General features: G+C 42.4%; 1 protein-coding gene across 1 annotated transcript in view; it reads left to right on the forward strand.

Moving 5' to 3' along the window:
* The first annotated feature begins 1,900 nt into the window (after positions 1-1,900).
* Positions 1,901-16,027, forward strand: part of LOC104364630 (ras and Rab interactor 3) — a 170,495-nt gene continuing 156,368 nt past the window's right edge. The window contains exons 1-2 of the mRNA XM_042790979.1: positions 1,901-2,740; positions 5,150-5,260. Of these exons, the coding sequence (XP_042646913.1) occupies positions 2,056-2,740; positions 5,150-5,260 (796 nt within the window). The 5' untranslated portion in view covers positions 1,901-2,055. The remainder of the gene's footprint in view (positions 2,741-5,149; positions 5,261-16,027) is intronic.

A 16,027-nucleotide genomic window follows, 5' to 3' on the forward strand; every position in this document is an offset into this window, starting at 1 on the left:
TAAAAATTACAAGCAACTTCCATCAGCTGTGGGGAGAGACCCAGTCATCAGGACAGCCTCTCCGAAGCCATGGCCCTGGTCTGCCTTATCAGTGAAAAAGATTATAAACTTATGGCAAGTGGAATAGTGAAAAAATGATAAATCTCTGCAATCTCTTCCAGTGTCACCATTCTTCTATTGCTAGATAAAATCTTCATACAGAAAACTACAGTCTGGCCAGCACTGAAGCTCTTATTAAACACAGAACAAGAGGATGGCAGACTGATATTTGCATTACCAGTTTGAGTGGAAGGGGAGGCTTCAGTCCCACAAATGAGGTGATAAAAAGCCACAGGAAGAATTAGCTCTCAGGCGTTATGACAGCTGACGGAGTATGCAGTGGCATCTCTACTGACATGGCCAACCAACAACTTCACTGGAGCTTGAAGATCTTCAACAAAAAAACCAGTTGGCTATAAATAATGGTCCTGGTCTAAAGGGCTTCAGTTGCCTTTACCCAGCTTCCCACGCCTCTGCATCTAATTAGCCTGATAGTTCTTTCAGTCAGGGATGGCTTTTATCTTTCTGGGTTCACCCACGAGATTCCCTACATGGCCATGGAGAGAAATAAAGGGACACGAGCTGACTTGTAATCTTCTCTATTACCTTTTTTTGTAGTAGGCAAAAGCTTTCAGAGTTACATTTCCTCTCTCAGCAGCTGTAAAGGGAATGAAAGAGAAGCGGCTGGGGCATGTCTTAGTGCTATTCTTCTATCAGGCAGTTGTTTTCCTGCTTTAATGTAAATCAGAAGGTGAAAGGCCCATCAGTGCCTCGGTGCCCCTGGAGCTTGAACAGTTAAGGCACACAAATTTTTGTAGCTGTGTGCATGCAGGCAAGCAAGAAGGCTAACATAACTGCTTTTCTTTGGTTCTCCAGCTTGAGTAATCCCTTTTGCACTTGAGACAAGTAGGCAGCCTTCAGCATGAATCTAGAGCAATTTCACATGCGGTGTGTACCAGAGCGCCCTGAATGCTGCTGCTGCCACCTTAGTAGAGCAGATATAATTCATAAGCATAAGAAAAGGCCCACGTTTGCACAAAGATGGGGAAACACAGAGGATTAGTGATATTTTATTTGCGAAGATTTCCTTTAGCAGGCTAGGATATTTGTATTACAATCATGACCCCATTAGAAACAATGCCAGATATGAACACGTTGTATGTTTTGACGTACAAAGACAGACGTCCAGAGGGAATCACCTGAAACACCTTCCACGGTAAACCAAATGCTGTACTGAAAAGAAGATCGGATGAACTAATTCTGGTTTGTCTACGTGCGCTTCCTGACACGCACAGCATTTCTGGATACCTGGAAGGAATACAGAACCGGTGCCTGTGCTGTTGTAGGAAGTTCCCAAAACTGTTCTCCTTGGCTAACAGTAACCACTTAATTACCGTAAATACCAAATTTTAGTTAAATATATATATATAAAATCTGCTTTGTGGCAGTCTGGAACTAAACCGCTGTTTCACAAAACGGGTCATTCACTTTGTCATCCTGAACACCACGCGCTGGTTGCGGTGCAAACTAGTTACCGTGGGGATCGGAGCAAGTGCCATTTCCCCCCCGTGGAAGTCCATGCCGAAACGCCTCTCCTGCAGACCGGTGGAAGAACCCAGGTGCCATCAACACCCGGCCCCACGCACCCCCTCAGCCCCGCACCCCCTCCCCTCAGCCCCGCACCCCCTCAGCCCCGCACCCCCTCAGCCCCGCACCCCCTCCCCTCAGCCCCGCACCCCCTCAGCCCCGCACCCCCTCAGCCCCGCACCCCCTCCCCTCAGCCCCGCACCTCAGGCAGCTCTCGCCGAGCCCTGTCCTCCCCCTCGCCAGCGGCCCCCGCACCTCCGGCGGCGTCCCGCCGACCCCCGGCCCGCTCCCCGCCTCACGCCACACCGAGAGCGGGCGATTCCCGCGCCGTTTAGGGGAAAAAAAAAAAAAAAGATCGATTTAGCCGGTTAATTCCGCACCCCACCCCTCCACCGCAAAGAGGTGGGGGGCGGGTACCTGCGCGTTGCCATGGGTGCCGGAGGAGCACCCAGAAAGTTGCGGGAGAGAGGCGGGGAGAAGGGGGGCGGTCGGTCGGTAGGTCGGGGGGAGCTCCCGCCGCTCGGCACGGCGCTGGGAGCCCGCCTGCCGCCGGCGGGAGGGGGGGAAAGGGGTAAACTTCAAACTTGGAGCCCTCATGGATGCCGCCGTCCCCCGGCGCTGACTCGCAGCCCGCGGCGAGCTGCGGGGCGGGAGCGCGGGGCGCTGCCGCGGCGCCTCCTCCGCCGCCGGCCATGGGGCGTGTGGGGCGCGGGGCCCGGCCCGGCCCCTGAGAGCCGCCCTCCCGCCTCTCCGGCCTGCCGCCGCCGCCGCCTTCCCCCCGCCCGCCTCCGCCTCCCTCCCCGCTCCGCCGCCGCCGACCCGAGGCGCTGGGCAGCGGCTTCTCTCCGCGCTGCAGCCCGCCCGGCATGGAGCGGTCTGCGGGAAGCCGCCGGGAGTGATCCCCCGCTGGCCCGAGCGACCTGCCGGCCGTCCCCTCGGGCGCCCGCCCCTGCTCCGATGGAGCCGGACGAGACGCCGCTCGCCCCGCCGAAGACCATGCTGCTGATGCTGAGGAAAGTTCGCAAGAGGCGGGAGATGCTGCTGCCGCAGCTGGGCTTCATCTGCGCCATCCTCTTCTTCGCCTGGTGCATGTCCAGCCTGCTCTCCAGGCTGGGTGAGTGGCTGCGGCGGCGGGACCGGCGGGCCCCGGCAGGCTTGGGGGGGGGCCCCGGGGGCTGCCCGCCCCCCCGGGGGTCGGCGCGGTCAAAGCCGTTCCCGTTTCTGGGTGGAAGCGCCGAGGCGGGGGAGCGGCGCGGGTTCCTCAGGAGAAACCCCCGGGGCTGGCGCCCGGTGACCGAGGGCTTCCCGGCTCCGGGCCGGGGATGGAAGGGGACCCCCGGGGCAGCCGCGGGACCGGGAACGGCCCGGGAGCGGTTTCCCCCCCCCGGCCGCTGCGCCAGGGCTCCGTCCTCTCCAGCCCGTCGTGGTGCCCGCCGCAACTTCGGGCCACCTTTCGTTTTTATCCTTCGGTTGTAAACCTCCGTCAGCTAAAGCTGCTCCTTTTCTCCATCCTTTCCCTCTCACGCACCTCCTAAATTACAGTGTGGATTTGACAGAAAATTCTGTGTTCTAGGCAAGGAACAGTGCTAATCTCATGTTTTACAGAGAGAGTCTGTTGCATCCTCTGTGTTGGTAAACCGATGCATTTATAATTAACTACATAATCCCCATACGTGTTGTTTTTTTTTTTTTTTTTGTTTTGTTTGTTTGTTTGTTTGTTTTTTGTTTTTTTGTTTTTTGTTTTTTTTTCCCGCCTGCTGGCACAGTTTGGGCTGCAAGTGTGCAGCTTCAGGCCCTCTTCCTGCAATATTCTTTGCATCCCTCAGATACGAAGTCTAAGGTTGCTGGGACAGCACATGGGACTCGGCGTAGGACTGCCAGCAGTGCTTGAGGAATTAAGAACAAAATCAAACTCAGCCCTGGTCCTACGTCCGCGTTTAATATAAAACAATCAGATTTCAGCAAAATTAGGAAGGGTTGTATGCTTAAATCAAAGCTGAAGTTACAATGTGTGCTTTAGGGAAGAAAAATCTGGTGGAACTTGTCATACTTTCTAATGCTGTTGTGCTCAAATTATTGCCTGGGTTGTTTGAGATATATCTAGGATGGCAACAAGCCATCCATATAAGAATTCAATGTCTTAGACCATATTAGCATATTGCTCATCTTAGAACTTTCAATTTTTTTTTTAAATTGTGGTTTTAGAATATGCTGTTGCTTGCTTTATTTAGAACTGTTTGTCATACTTATGCCTTTTTTTTTTTTTTTTTTTTTCTTGCACCAGTACCTATTTTAATAAACTTACTGGTTTGTGAAAGCAAGTAATTGGGGTACACAGTTTGAGGTGTTGGGGTTTTTTTTGTTGCAGATAACAGTTTTCCTGAACTTTTTTAGGTTTACATGAAAAACGTCATGACTAATGAAAGTTCTTAATCTCCTGGGTTATCAGATAAATCCCTCATAACCTAATTTTTGATGGTATGCTCCATGAGGTAGTTTTTTTTCAGCTAACTAATTTACGGTATATTGTATCCATAAACACTGACCATGTGTTCTCTATGTTTCTTATAATTGTGGCATCAGAATACTTTAGCAAATAGTCTAGCCAAACTAACTTCCAAGCTAGATTTTTTTTTTTTTTTTGCAAGAGTCACTGTAACAAAGCACAGGCATTACATTATGACTGAATATAAACACTAAGATCAACTGTGGAAGAATTTTTGTTATTCTAATATGTGCATTTGAAATGGATAAGGTTGAGACAGAAGTGATTTAATTAAGAGGTTCTGTTCTTCCTTTGATTATTATAATTGCATATCCTGCATTATCACAAGTGCTCCATCTGTACTCTGTTCGGCAAGTTCCACCGAGAATGCTTCTGGAACATGAGTTTGGGCAAAAGCTGCAGTGACTTCTAAAGAAACTTGTTTTTCTTAAGACTTGTGGGGATCCACAGTACAGTTATTTTCCGTTTTGTTGGACAAGTTATTTAGGGATTGATATTATTGAGTATACTCAACACTGAAAAGATCAGCCCCTAGACTCAGAATAAACCAAAATGTAACAGGAACACGTCCATATGCGTTTTTGTTTTTTGAGAAATCAGTAATGTAATATGTGCAAGTGCAGATGACTAAATGGAAGTGTGATTGTTGCTCATGTCAGCATAGCTGGGCTGGTTTTATCTACAGGAACCAAGTGCTAAGTGTTGAGTTTCACAGGTGCAGGCTTCAGCATTTGCTTGCTGCAGAATATTTTCCCGTTGTGGGTCGCAGCCGGGTATTCTGATAGCCAGAACATGAGATCAGCTCTGACTCTGCACCTTCACAGCTAGTTTCACCCTTTGTAGCTAGGAGCACCTACTGTACATACGTTGGCATGTGCCCCAGTCACACCTTGATTTTGCCACGTTCACATACTGATGCGTGTCCGTGCTCTTTGCTGATGGGGGCGTATAGTCCAGTTGAGATGGTGCAAGAAAAAATTAATGACAGTAGGCATAACCTCTTTCTATTTAATATAGGACAAGAATCAGCTGTTGTAGACAGAAGCATTTTGTCAGAAATATGGAGGAATAGAAGGTTGATGGCATCACCTAATGGGACACATGAAGAAAAGAACTGTACAGAACCAGGTAAGATGGGAAAATTTTTCCATGTCTTAAAAGCTCTCAAGATGTATTGCGTAGTGCTGTCATGACCAAGCTGCAGTGATATGTTAGGGTAAACATAAAAGTGTCAAACTTAAAAAAAAAAGCAGGACTGTTCAGTGTAGAAATAAGGTTTATTGTGCCATATAATGCCGTGACTTTATCTATCAGAGGTAGAAGTTCAGCTATAAGAATGTTTTGGGGTCATTTTGAGACTCGTGCTGACAATTTGATTTCTCTAATTTGGTTCCTTTTGGTGATTATTCCTATCTAGTTGATGCTCTGAGTATCACACTGGTAATGAAAGGTGTACCCTTCTTGAAACTATGGGTAGCTAAGCATGCAGTGTTTGAGATACCACCTGAGCACAGTAATTTGTGTTCATTACCATTATACATTTAATCATGTTTTGATAGTTTAATGATAAACTATGTATTCAGAGTAGGATTTTATATTGTGTGGAGGAGGATGATGAGGTAAGTAGTATGGAAACCCTGGAATCCATTTTACTTCAGGATACCTAGCCTGGCCAGGCAATAATAATTGATTGAGAGCAGGGATAGATGACGCATTTTAATATCAGTGTTAGTCCACAATGCTTTCATCTTCCCATCTGTCTTTCCAGTGTGTATTTCCTTTCTCTCTCTCCTTGCCTCTCGGTGGTTTACAGTGTGTGGGAGATGAGACATTTTGCCAATGGCACTAGCCAGATTAATTTAAAGTTCAGATTTTATTTATTTTTTTTTAATTTTTTTTTTTTTTAAATATGACTCTCTGATCATCTCTTTGATCACAGCAGAGTCTGTGCGTTCTTGCAAACAGTGACAGCCTGACTTCTGGGATACTGTCAGCCCCAGGCACTGGAAGAGTTTGGAGCAGTACTCCCCCCACACCCCCCTTGGTTACATGTTTGTTGTAATGCTGAGGCCACTGTTGTACAGATTGAGGATCACTTCTGAGAGAGGAGTGGAAGAACATTGCGCAAAGTATGTAGTCCAAAAGCTTTAACTGTATCCTCTTGATGTCCAAGAGTTCCCCTGTGCTTCTGCTAAGAACTTCATGGGTTAGTTTGCTGTTGTCTGCATTCGTACCTTTATGATGATGTTGATTTGTCTGTCAGAATTGTTTACAGACAAGAAAGAAGACAAAACTGACCTTCTGGAAACATGTAATTATTCTTGACGAACAGTCAGAAAATACTATATTTTCCCAATCCTCTTCCATTTTTCTCCACATATGTGGGTGCATCAATGTGATCATGTCTGAACACATACTTGACTGCACATTTGGAGCCAAGCTAACAAAGGCCACAAAATTGCAGAAGCTGAATCAGAAAGATGCCCATCAAAGTTCTTGATGGGGATTTCCATTTAGTATGAATGAGAACTTTTTTACAATGATATGATACAGCTGCCAAGGGAAAATGTATGCTTATGTGCAAATTGGAATACCAGGAGCAGTGCTCATTTTTCCAGATATTTAGAACAAATGGCTCAGCTTCCTCCATTCCTCTAAAATTGTAAGAGTAGCTTAAGAACAATTGGAATAAATAAATACAGTTGGGTCATTTTGATATGCTTTCTGAAATTCAGGTTGTTGAGGTGCACTTTTCTCTGTAACCGCAAGAGCTAGACACAAGAGAGACCCAAATATCCCTTAGGATGCTGAGGTTTTAAGCATTAAATTAATGATTTCTAGCCACAGTGCTGGAATTATCCTTCTTTTTTTTTTTTTTTTAAAGGTGTTTCTTCTGTTAGAACACAGATTTACAGATCAAATGTGTCACAGGATTGCAATTCTAGCTTTTTTTTTTTAGTCACTTCCTGTTATTCTACAGTTACGTACAGCTTATCTTTGTATCTTCTGCAGCTGAAGGAGGGATTTAGATGCTGCAAGAGTGGCTAGATGTAAGATAGCTGCAAGTGAAGGAAGCTGAAAACGTCTGAAATTGATGTTTGTTGGATGGGAATGGGTCTATAAGAACCCATAATTGTTGTTGCTCAGTAACAACTTCTGTAGATTTGGTTGAGGTTTTTTGCTTGTGTGTGTGTGTATTTGTTTTTCCCTCCTCCATTCGTGTTTGGTAGCCAGAGATTGACATTTGCCCTGTAATGAGAAGAAGGTACAATGACCTAAAACCTATCAAAAAGAAGTAAGTAGCATTGCTCATTTCCATGAGCTTGTGTAACCCCATGACTACCTCTGGAGAAAGTAGTCCCGGGAAAGATCAAGAGACTTGATCAAGATTGCATAGCAAATTGGTGAGAGTGTGGATTTTTGGTTGAAATACGCAAGCTTTCAGTCATGCACTTATCCCAGTGTAATGAAAATCTCAGGAATGTGCTGTCAAACACATTAAATGTGTCGACTTTATTTTTGGGTTGTTGTTTTTGTCTTTTTTTGTGTTGTTTTTTTTTTTTTTTTCCTTCTAAATCTTAAGAACAGATAGTTAATATGCACGTGTTGTATGAATAGAGTGCTCTCTGTAGGGTCCTTTATGAGAAGTACTTTTTTCTACCTACGTAATTTCTGTATTTGCCTTAAGCACTAGGAGCCCTACAAATGCATGGGTATGTATATGGGTATGGTATATCACAGTTTTCTTATATTATGTGGATGTTTTTCTATGTGTGTTTAGGATACAAGAACTTTATAATATCTTGGGAAATGAAAGTTCTTGCTGAGAGCCTGTTAATCCTTTGTGTCATTGCAGCGCTACTGCTGTGCTCCCTCTTTATTAGCTTCCCACACAAGTCTGCAGCTTTACTTCTCTTTTCCCAAAGGCTTTCAACGAAGTTAATTTATTTACCACTTCACCCCCTTTTCTTACTTTCATGCAAATAAAAAAAAAATTCCCGAATGTCAGAAACTGCAGCTATAGAAGTTTATAAGACCATGAGATCTTTGCAGTTCATGACAGTAGTAAGAAAGGCTCACCCTTGGTAATATATCTTGGGAGAAAAACCTCCATAAGCTTCTGGAGGTAACGTTAGAAGCTTGTGGAAGCTGCTGCCTGCTAGAAGCCCACATAGCATACACTGTCTGAGATTGTGTAATTTACTGAGGAAGATCTTTTTGTATTGTGTTCTTCTGGAAACATTATTAATGCTTCTGGGGCCATTGTATCAGAACAGAAAAAACCTTGAAGTCTTGGCAATGCTGCTTTAAAAAAGAACCCCGAGGCTCTGACAAAGGAAAGGAAAAAATATATATGTGTGTCCTCTAGTGAAAACTAGAGGAGAAAAGTTTTTCTAACATTTGGAGGTTAGAGGGACTGATATTCATGAATATCTTAAGAAGTGCTACACATTTTTTCTGATACTAACTATTCTGCAGTCATAAGAAGTTATAGATGCTACCTATCCCATAACAGCATCAAAGGAACTGTAAGTCAGCTGCAGGAAGGAGGTGGAGCATTTGTGAGCATAAAGCCAACCTCAGTTCTAGTCTGGACTAAGACCAAATCCTCACCAAAGTTAACATGTTGTGTAACATTTTTCCATTAAAGATCTTTCCTGTCTTGAATCTTCCCCTTTGTTGTAAGCTCCTCTGCCATGATAAGGTACAAGTCTTTATACTGTCCTGGAGCCAGGCTGCAGGGCTTACAGATTGTGTGTAGAAGGCTCTGGACTTCAAAAATTTCATGAGAACCTGGGATTTTTGAATTATGAATTTTATGCTTATTTTGTATTGAGTAACTCTCTGGCTGGCTGCGGTATGTATCTCTCTGAGGGAAACCAAGCCGCCTTTTCTTTATGGCTCTGAAAACTTTTCCTGGGTAAATTTCTGTGGGAGGAGGGGTTGATCTGACCCTCAGTTAAAGCAGAGCTATCAGAAAGGGAGAGTAGTTGTCTCTAGCATCTTAACAAATCTCATTAGTTTGCAAAACCAATTTTTTTGCCTTATCCTAGCTCTCACTTCCATCTGCCATCAGTTCCCTAGCTTGCAGTGCCATCTGCCCAGCAAGTCTGATTTATAGCTTCTCTGATCCAATGGCTTGCCTCTTGTTTCAAAATGTTCCCATGTCTCCATGTCCTCCAGAACTCTGAGTAACGTTTCCAGAGCAATTACAAGCTGAGGGGACTGGGTGGTGCGATGTTTCTTGTGACTTCTCTGGGTTCTGCTAGGCTGTTAAAGCAGCTGATCTGGACTCCTTTCTGTTGCAAATATTTTCAAGTAATCTGTGTATACAGTACAGAGAATATTTAAACTACTTCTTGTGAATTAGAAATGTATCAGAATATATTTCTGTAAGCTCAGTGGGCAGTGAACTGCCTTGGAACTGAAAGAATCGGCAGGGTTTTCTGTCCAGTGGTTTGTCAGTCGTGGACAGTTCATGAGCTACATTGATTTTAAATAGCTGGGGATTTGGTTCAAATGTGCTCCTCCCATTGTTACCAGCGGGTAAAGATGAATGGTGCATTGGGGGAAAGGCAGGGGTTAGCATTTCCTTCTGAGCCATTCTGCCTTTTTACTTTCGAATTAAAAGGCACATTGTAGCAATGCTTTTTGCTCTTGCAGTGAGAGAGAAAGAATCAGTCCTCTACAGTGAAATAAAGCACATTTCCCAGCAGCATGTGTATAACTGAGTTCTGAGTCAGGATCAAAAGTCATTAAGTCTGTGTATATTTTACACTCTTAGTTATAACCTTGGGGACTCATGTAGGATGTGATGCATTGTAAAGAAACTACAGTCTTAGACAGTTTTGTTAACATACCGTAGAGGGTACAAGAGCCTGTTACTTTTTCTACAAAAATCGATGATGGTGTTTTCACTGATTAGAGAACACAGGCCTGACACTTCAAAGTAATTTTCCAGAAGGATAGAAAAAGCTATTTCTTGTACATTTGTAGTAAAGACACTATAGGAAGCATCAGTTTTATTTAACAAACACAATGCTTAGTTAAATACATCGTTCTCAGTATGCTAGGTTGTGATGTATCCTCTTTTTCTTAATCCTTACAGACACCTTAACACACAAGATCGTAAACTCAGTGTAACAAATGGGGATCTAAACATACTTTAGGTGGTGGTGGAGCATGTCATTTTGTACTGATGTAAATTGCCTTTAAACAATGTGATAATATGTATTTCTTTTAAACTGTGTTCTCATGATCTTCCTTAGATCAAAATTCCATTTTGTAGCAGGGATAAATGCCTTCGACCCTCACTTTTAAGGAGGTGGTAATAATAATTTCACTGTAACTCTTTGTTTCATGAACAGTCTAAACTGGTAATAAAAAAATTTTTAGTTGCTTTATGCATATGGTATTCGCATAACATGTAGACACCGTGTCCAATGAATGTGTGTGTGTATATATGCACAGATGCTTGTATTTATGTAGTGGAGAGACTTACTAACCAGCTAGCATGTAGTGTACTTCCCTAGCCACTAGTCACATGCTTGTGTGAGGCTTTGTTGGTTTTGGGTTGATCCCTGCCTGCACCCTGCCCCCCTCAGTGTCTCTGGACTCACTCTTGTCCCTGCAGGTGCTGAGCAGTAAACTTTATTGATTGTCATCTCACTTGGATGGTTTCTGTTTCCAGGGGGAGATAGACATGTGAAAATTTAAAACCACTTTTAGTGGACTTGTTGAAGGCAAATGACAAACATTTAATGTCAAGTTTTTCTTGTGTGGCTCCCAAGGTCTCCTAATGAGAATTCACACCTAGATTTAGTTTGAACTTCTGACACCCTTTGCCTGGCTTATTGATGTGGGTATTAAAAGGATTGACAGGTAGATGTCATTAAAGTTAATTGGGAAAAGCGTTCAGTTTATTTTTTTGTGAACCAGTTTAGGAAATGTGCTTTGTTTTGAATCCAGAATTTAAAAAATAACCAACCTTCTCTCTGAGCTGTTAATTTTCTAGCAGTGTACTAATACTGGCATCCAAAATAGTAGAAAGAAATGAGACAAACATCTCTCTGTGCTTCAGCTCAACCTGCCAGCGGCATCCCCTGGAGAGTTGAGAACAGAAAACGAACTCCAGGGTAATTTATCCATTTCCCCAGGTCTAGGTGCCAAGGTTGCAGGAAGTAGTTTAACACACAGTAAATAACTGTCTGACTAAAACACCATTTAGAGGTGTAGTAAACAAGGGCAAATGAAACGAAAATAAATGCTATTTAATATATTGCTGTATATTCTTAAACCTAATAAAAATGTTACTTGATATAATCTTTATTTCATATGACTCAGATATATTTACAGTTGGGTTTGGTCTAGTTGAAGCACACTGTGGATAAGGACTTCTACAAAATAGGTCTTTGCTCTGAAACCAAGAAGCAGGCTTGAAACAAAAATCAGATTTTCTAAAATGTAGCAACTTCAGAACCAAACTGATCATCTATGGACACAGGCCCTTACTTTCTTTGAATGGAACAAAACACCCAGGTTGAACGCTCTGGAGTGCTAGACTAAGATCTAAAGTTTCCCGTATTAGCCCAGCTCTTTTACATGTCTGATTGCCTTATTTCAAACCATGTTACCTAAGCATTTCTCAAATGTAAACGTAGCAATAGTACAGCATCTCTTTTTCTGTGGCTGCAGAAAACTCAGGCAGACACCAGCTGTGTAAATTAGTGACTTTAGGTCAAAGAGGAAATATGTGGTAGAACAAAGAATCAAATGCAGATGCCTCAGTCCTGGTCTGGGCTCCTGCAGAGATGATGTGTGAACAGAAGTTTGGACTAATATGACCTCCTGAGGTTCCATCCAACTTGAGTTTCCCGTGATCTGGTATGGAAACCAAATGAATTACATTTAACTCAGGACATAGTTGAAATCCTGAATTGAGGATTTCAAAATCAAAGTTAATGAGACTTGAGCATGCAGGTCTCCATGGTATTGCTGACTGTCTTATCCTTAGTGTAGGATAACGTGTGTATATTTAGATTTGATCTTCACTAGTATGACCATGCAGGTAGACCTTTCTGTGTGGAAATCTGCTCTGTTTTCCACTCACAAAATTGTGCTGTTGGTATAAAAGCCGGGTTTAAATTTACCCATCCTTATTCATAGCAATTTAATTTTCACTCCTCGCTTTTTATCTTACTGTCTGTGACATGTCACAGTGTACTGCAGTTGAGACAGAAAATGCTGCTGTCTTGCTTTACATCATGCACAGTTGTTACAACACCTCACTTACTGTTGTAGGAAGTGAGTTGAAAAGACATTGTAAATCAGTCTGTGAGCATTATTCCCTACTCTTGGGGTCAGTCTAGGACAGAGTCTTTATGAGGTACTGGACTGATAAGAAGTATGAAAAATCAAAATTGATTTTTTTGTATATGTATATAATAAGAGGTATGAAAAAAATCTCAAAGTGAGAGATTTGTTTTTGGTTGGGCAAGGAATCTAGAATGAAAAACAAAGGAAGTCTCTGAAAATGGCTTAGGTTACAAAAGAGCTACCTTTTAGCCTTGTGTTTGGCACATAAAACTGGAAGCATTAACAATTGATATAAAATTTTTGCTTTATTTTTTAGTTTGTTTTTTTGTTAGCATGTATTAGGTATCAATGAAGAACATTTTAAGAGGTTGTACTAATGACACCGTCTAGATATAAAGCAATTTAAAAGGCTTCACCAAAACCAGACCCTCATGGGGCTCAACTCTCTGAATCTCAGTGTTTGTTTTGAGGGTCAGAATAACAGATTTAAAATACATTTAGCCACAGTGTGCAATTTCATTACAGTAAATTAATTTTAAACTTTGTTCTGCTAATATTTCTGATAAGAAACCTCATAATTATTTTCTCAGAAGTTACAAAATTTTATTATACATATCGATTTCTGTATTCATTAGCACCAGTGACTTTTTACAGAATAGATGTGGTTATCCACCTAACAGGCTGAAAATATTCCATGAACCTGCTGACAATTAAACTGGCATCACTTCTGTTCTACTGGAAGGCAAGACCTTCAGGCAATGAAGAGTGATGGTTTTCTTTATTTTTTAAAGTTGACAGACATTGAAGACATTATAGTAGAAAATGTAATAGCCTTAGAAACTGAGTCAGGTTCCTTCCTGCTGAGACTCTACTGATCAGTTGAAGTACAGCAGAGCAGACACTGCAGGTAGAACACAGGCCACATGTATATGTACTCATTCAATTGTTTCCTTTTTTGCAACATTAAATTAATGGTTTAATGTTAATGACAGGCGCTGCATTAATGATCTCGAGAGAGTGACATTCTCTACCCTTAGTGGGGAGCAGTGACGAATGTCCCTTCCTGTGAGCAAGAAGATAATTTAGACTCTGCCTGCTCAGTTTCTGTACAAGCTTGTTTGCTGGACCGTTCTCAGAGATTGCTGAAATCTGATGAATTATTTTTCCCCTGCATATGATGCACTCACTTGTTCAGTGGGTTGAGGGTAATGTGACTGGATCTATTTCACAGAGGTATTTAAACCTTTGAATAGCAAGATGTAAATATTCACAGATGGTGGGAAACATTTAAACTTTGGGAACGGTAAAGATACAATGGATGAAACTTATGGTTAGAAGCTCAAAGAGACTGAAATGGGAAAAATAGATTTTTTTTTTCTTTGTTTTTTCATTTACTGTGAATCACCATGTGCTTTGAATTTTGTGAGTTCCTAGCCCACAACATAGACTCTTGAAGAGAGAGGTATTTGTTCTTTGGGGCTTCTGGGACTATGTCTGTGCTGATGTACACTGCCTTAACTCCACTATGATGTTACAGCCATGACAGTTTACAGCAGCTGAGGTTCTGCCCTGCAGATTTGATGCTGGATGGCATGATGCTGTTTCTGGTTTAGTTCTTTGGTGAGAATCTTCTTGCTTCAGGTACTTTTCATGCCTTCGTAAAGGTTGCATTCTTTGTCTGATATGTCACGTTTCTTTAAATCCCTCCACGGCATCTTTGGCTACTGTTGCCTAAAATTGTAAGCCTTTTTCTTACCTTCCTAAGACTTTCACAAACCTTCCCCTTCCCTCTTGCTGCTAGCCTTTGTCAGCTTCCTTTACCTGCACTGAAACTTGGAGATGAGTTTCCAGTGTCCATTTGCCTTGTTATTTTTACGTGTTCCCTTGCAGATTAGTATGTGAAGGAAACTATCTGGAATATGACAATTCCTTCCTTTTTTGAATCTCACTTTACGAGCCACGAGTATCATGGGACTCTCAGGAGATTGGCCAGCCAGGATTGGTTAGAGAGGGAAGAAGTCAAAGCTGACATATTAATTAGTTCTGTTTCAGCCATGCGCAGAGGCTTTGCTAGCTGAGGGTGGAGGAGGAAGAGAAGGGTCCCTATAGAGCTCGTCTGTCCTTGTTGTGAGATGCAATGGCAGCCTAAGAGAGCCTAATGGAAATGGAAAAGGAAAGATGTCTGAAAAAGGCAAAGTGACTTGCCCAAAATCTGCAGAGAGGGTCAGTAGCTAGGCTGCATTCCCCACACCCCTAAATTCTAGCCATACTATGTTCACTGAGCCTGGAGCTGTTGCTGCTACTACCTTCACCTCTCTGCTCTCCTTCCTGATCAGCTCATAATGACTTGACTCTCTTACTGTGTCTTTTTTTTTTTTTTTTTAAATGAGAAATATAACTCTTCACAATAGAAATGTGTTTTCCCCCACTGTATGTTTTTACAAAGCCTAACATGGGACACCAAGACTAATTACTACTATAAATGGGGCAAGGATATGCCCAAAACTGCTTCAGTATGGTGAATGTTTTTGATTTATAGTAATACATAAAAGTTGTCAAATGAAGTATCCAGCTTGCCTCTAGGAAGTAAAGTGGTTACCACTTCCCAGCCAGATATAGCAGGTAGCTGAATGCTACATTACAGAACAATTACCATTTCTCCTTCTCCTCCACTTAGAGGGAGAAGGACTGATGGAAGAACCTTGGAACGGTTGCAGGTCTCTGCTGTGGTGATGGTTCTACCACTGGGAAATGTATTTTTTGGGACTGCTGTGTGAGAGGGACTGTATAAAATACCAGCACTGATTTACCATACCAGGGATAAAAACGAACATCTCTTCTCGCTTGCAGGCTCAAAAAGGAAAGAAAGAGTTCAGTAGTATTTTCTCATGTGTGAGCAAATGCATGCTTGTGCCTGACACAAAGTTGTTTTTTTTTTTTTTTTATATTTGGGATTTTTTTTTTATTTGATTGGGGGCTGGGGAGTATCTTTATCTTGGCCGTAACTGACTTTTGAGTGAGGAACAAGTACTTCAGATTTAATGTTAAACATGTTTTTTAATTCTGCATAGGTTTACTATAGTTATTCGGTTGTCCAGGATTGATTAGTAACAGCACCTGATGGGAGAGTTCTTACTTGGAAAGACTATCTGGGATCATCTCCAGAACTGCTTTAATCTGTGGATATTCAGGGCAACTAAGTTTAGTAAGTACTACTTAGATAATTAAAGGTTGGAGCTGGGCTGCTTTCTGGGTAAGACAACGGATTGGTAAAGGGAAGTTAGTCAACTTGATTCAGTGTTATTTTCTGTATAGCACAGAGTCTGGTGCCGCTCAATTCAGTTTGATTGTCTAGTGTGTTATGGGGTTTTGACAGTAGAAATAATATTACTCTTCATGTAGTCTTGGAGGTAGGAAAACTAGCACAAATTGCTTGTGCTGAAAGGGGTATTTATAACTGTTTATGGAACAATCATGATACCTATTCTGCACTCTGGACTCAAATTTGTTTTAAATAAAAAAGAAAATACTGACTGACTAAGGAACAATTAAGTCCATGCTAAACAACTACTTGTGAAA

This window comes from Tyto alba, unplaced genomic scaffold, assembly GCF_018691265.1.
Source record: "Tyto alba isolate M040663 unplaced genomic scaffold, T.alba_DEE_v4.0 Super-Scaffold_18, whole genome shotgun sequence".
Lineage (NCBI taxonomy): Eukaryota > Metazoa > Chordata > Aves > Strigiformes > Tytonidae > Tyto > Tyto alba.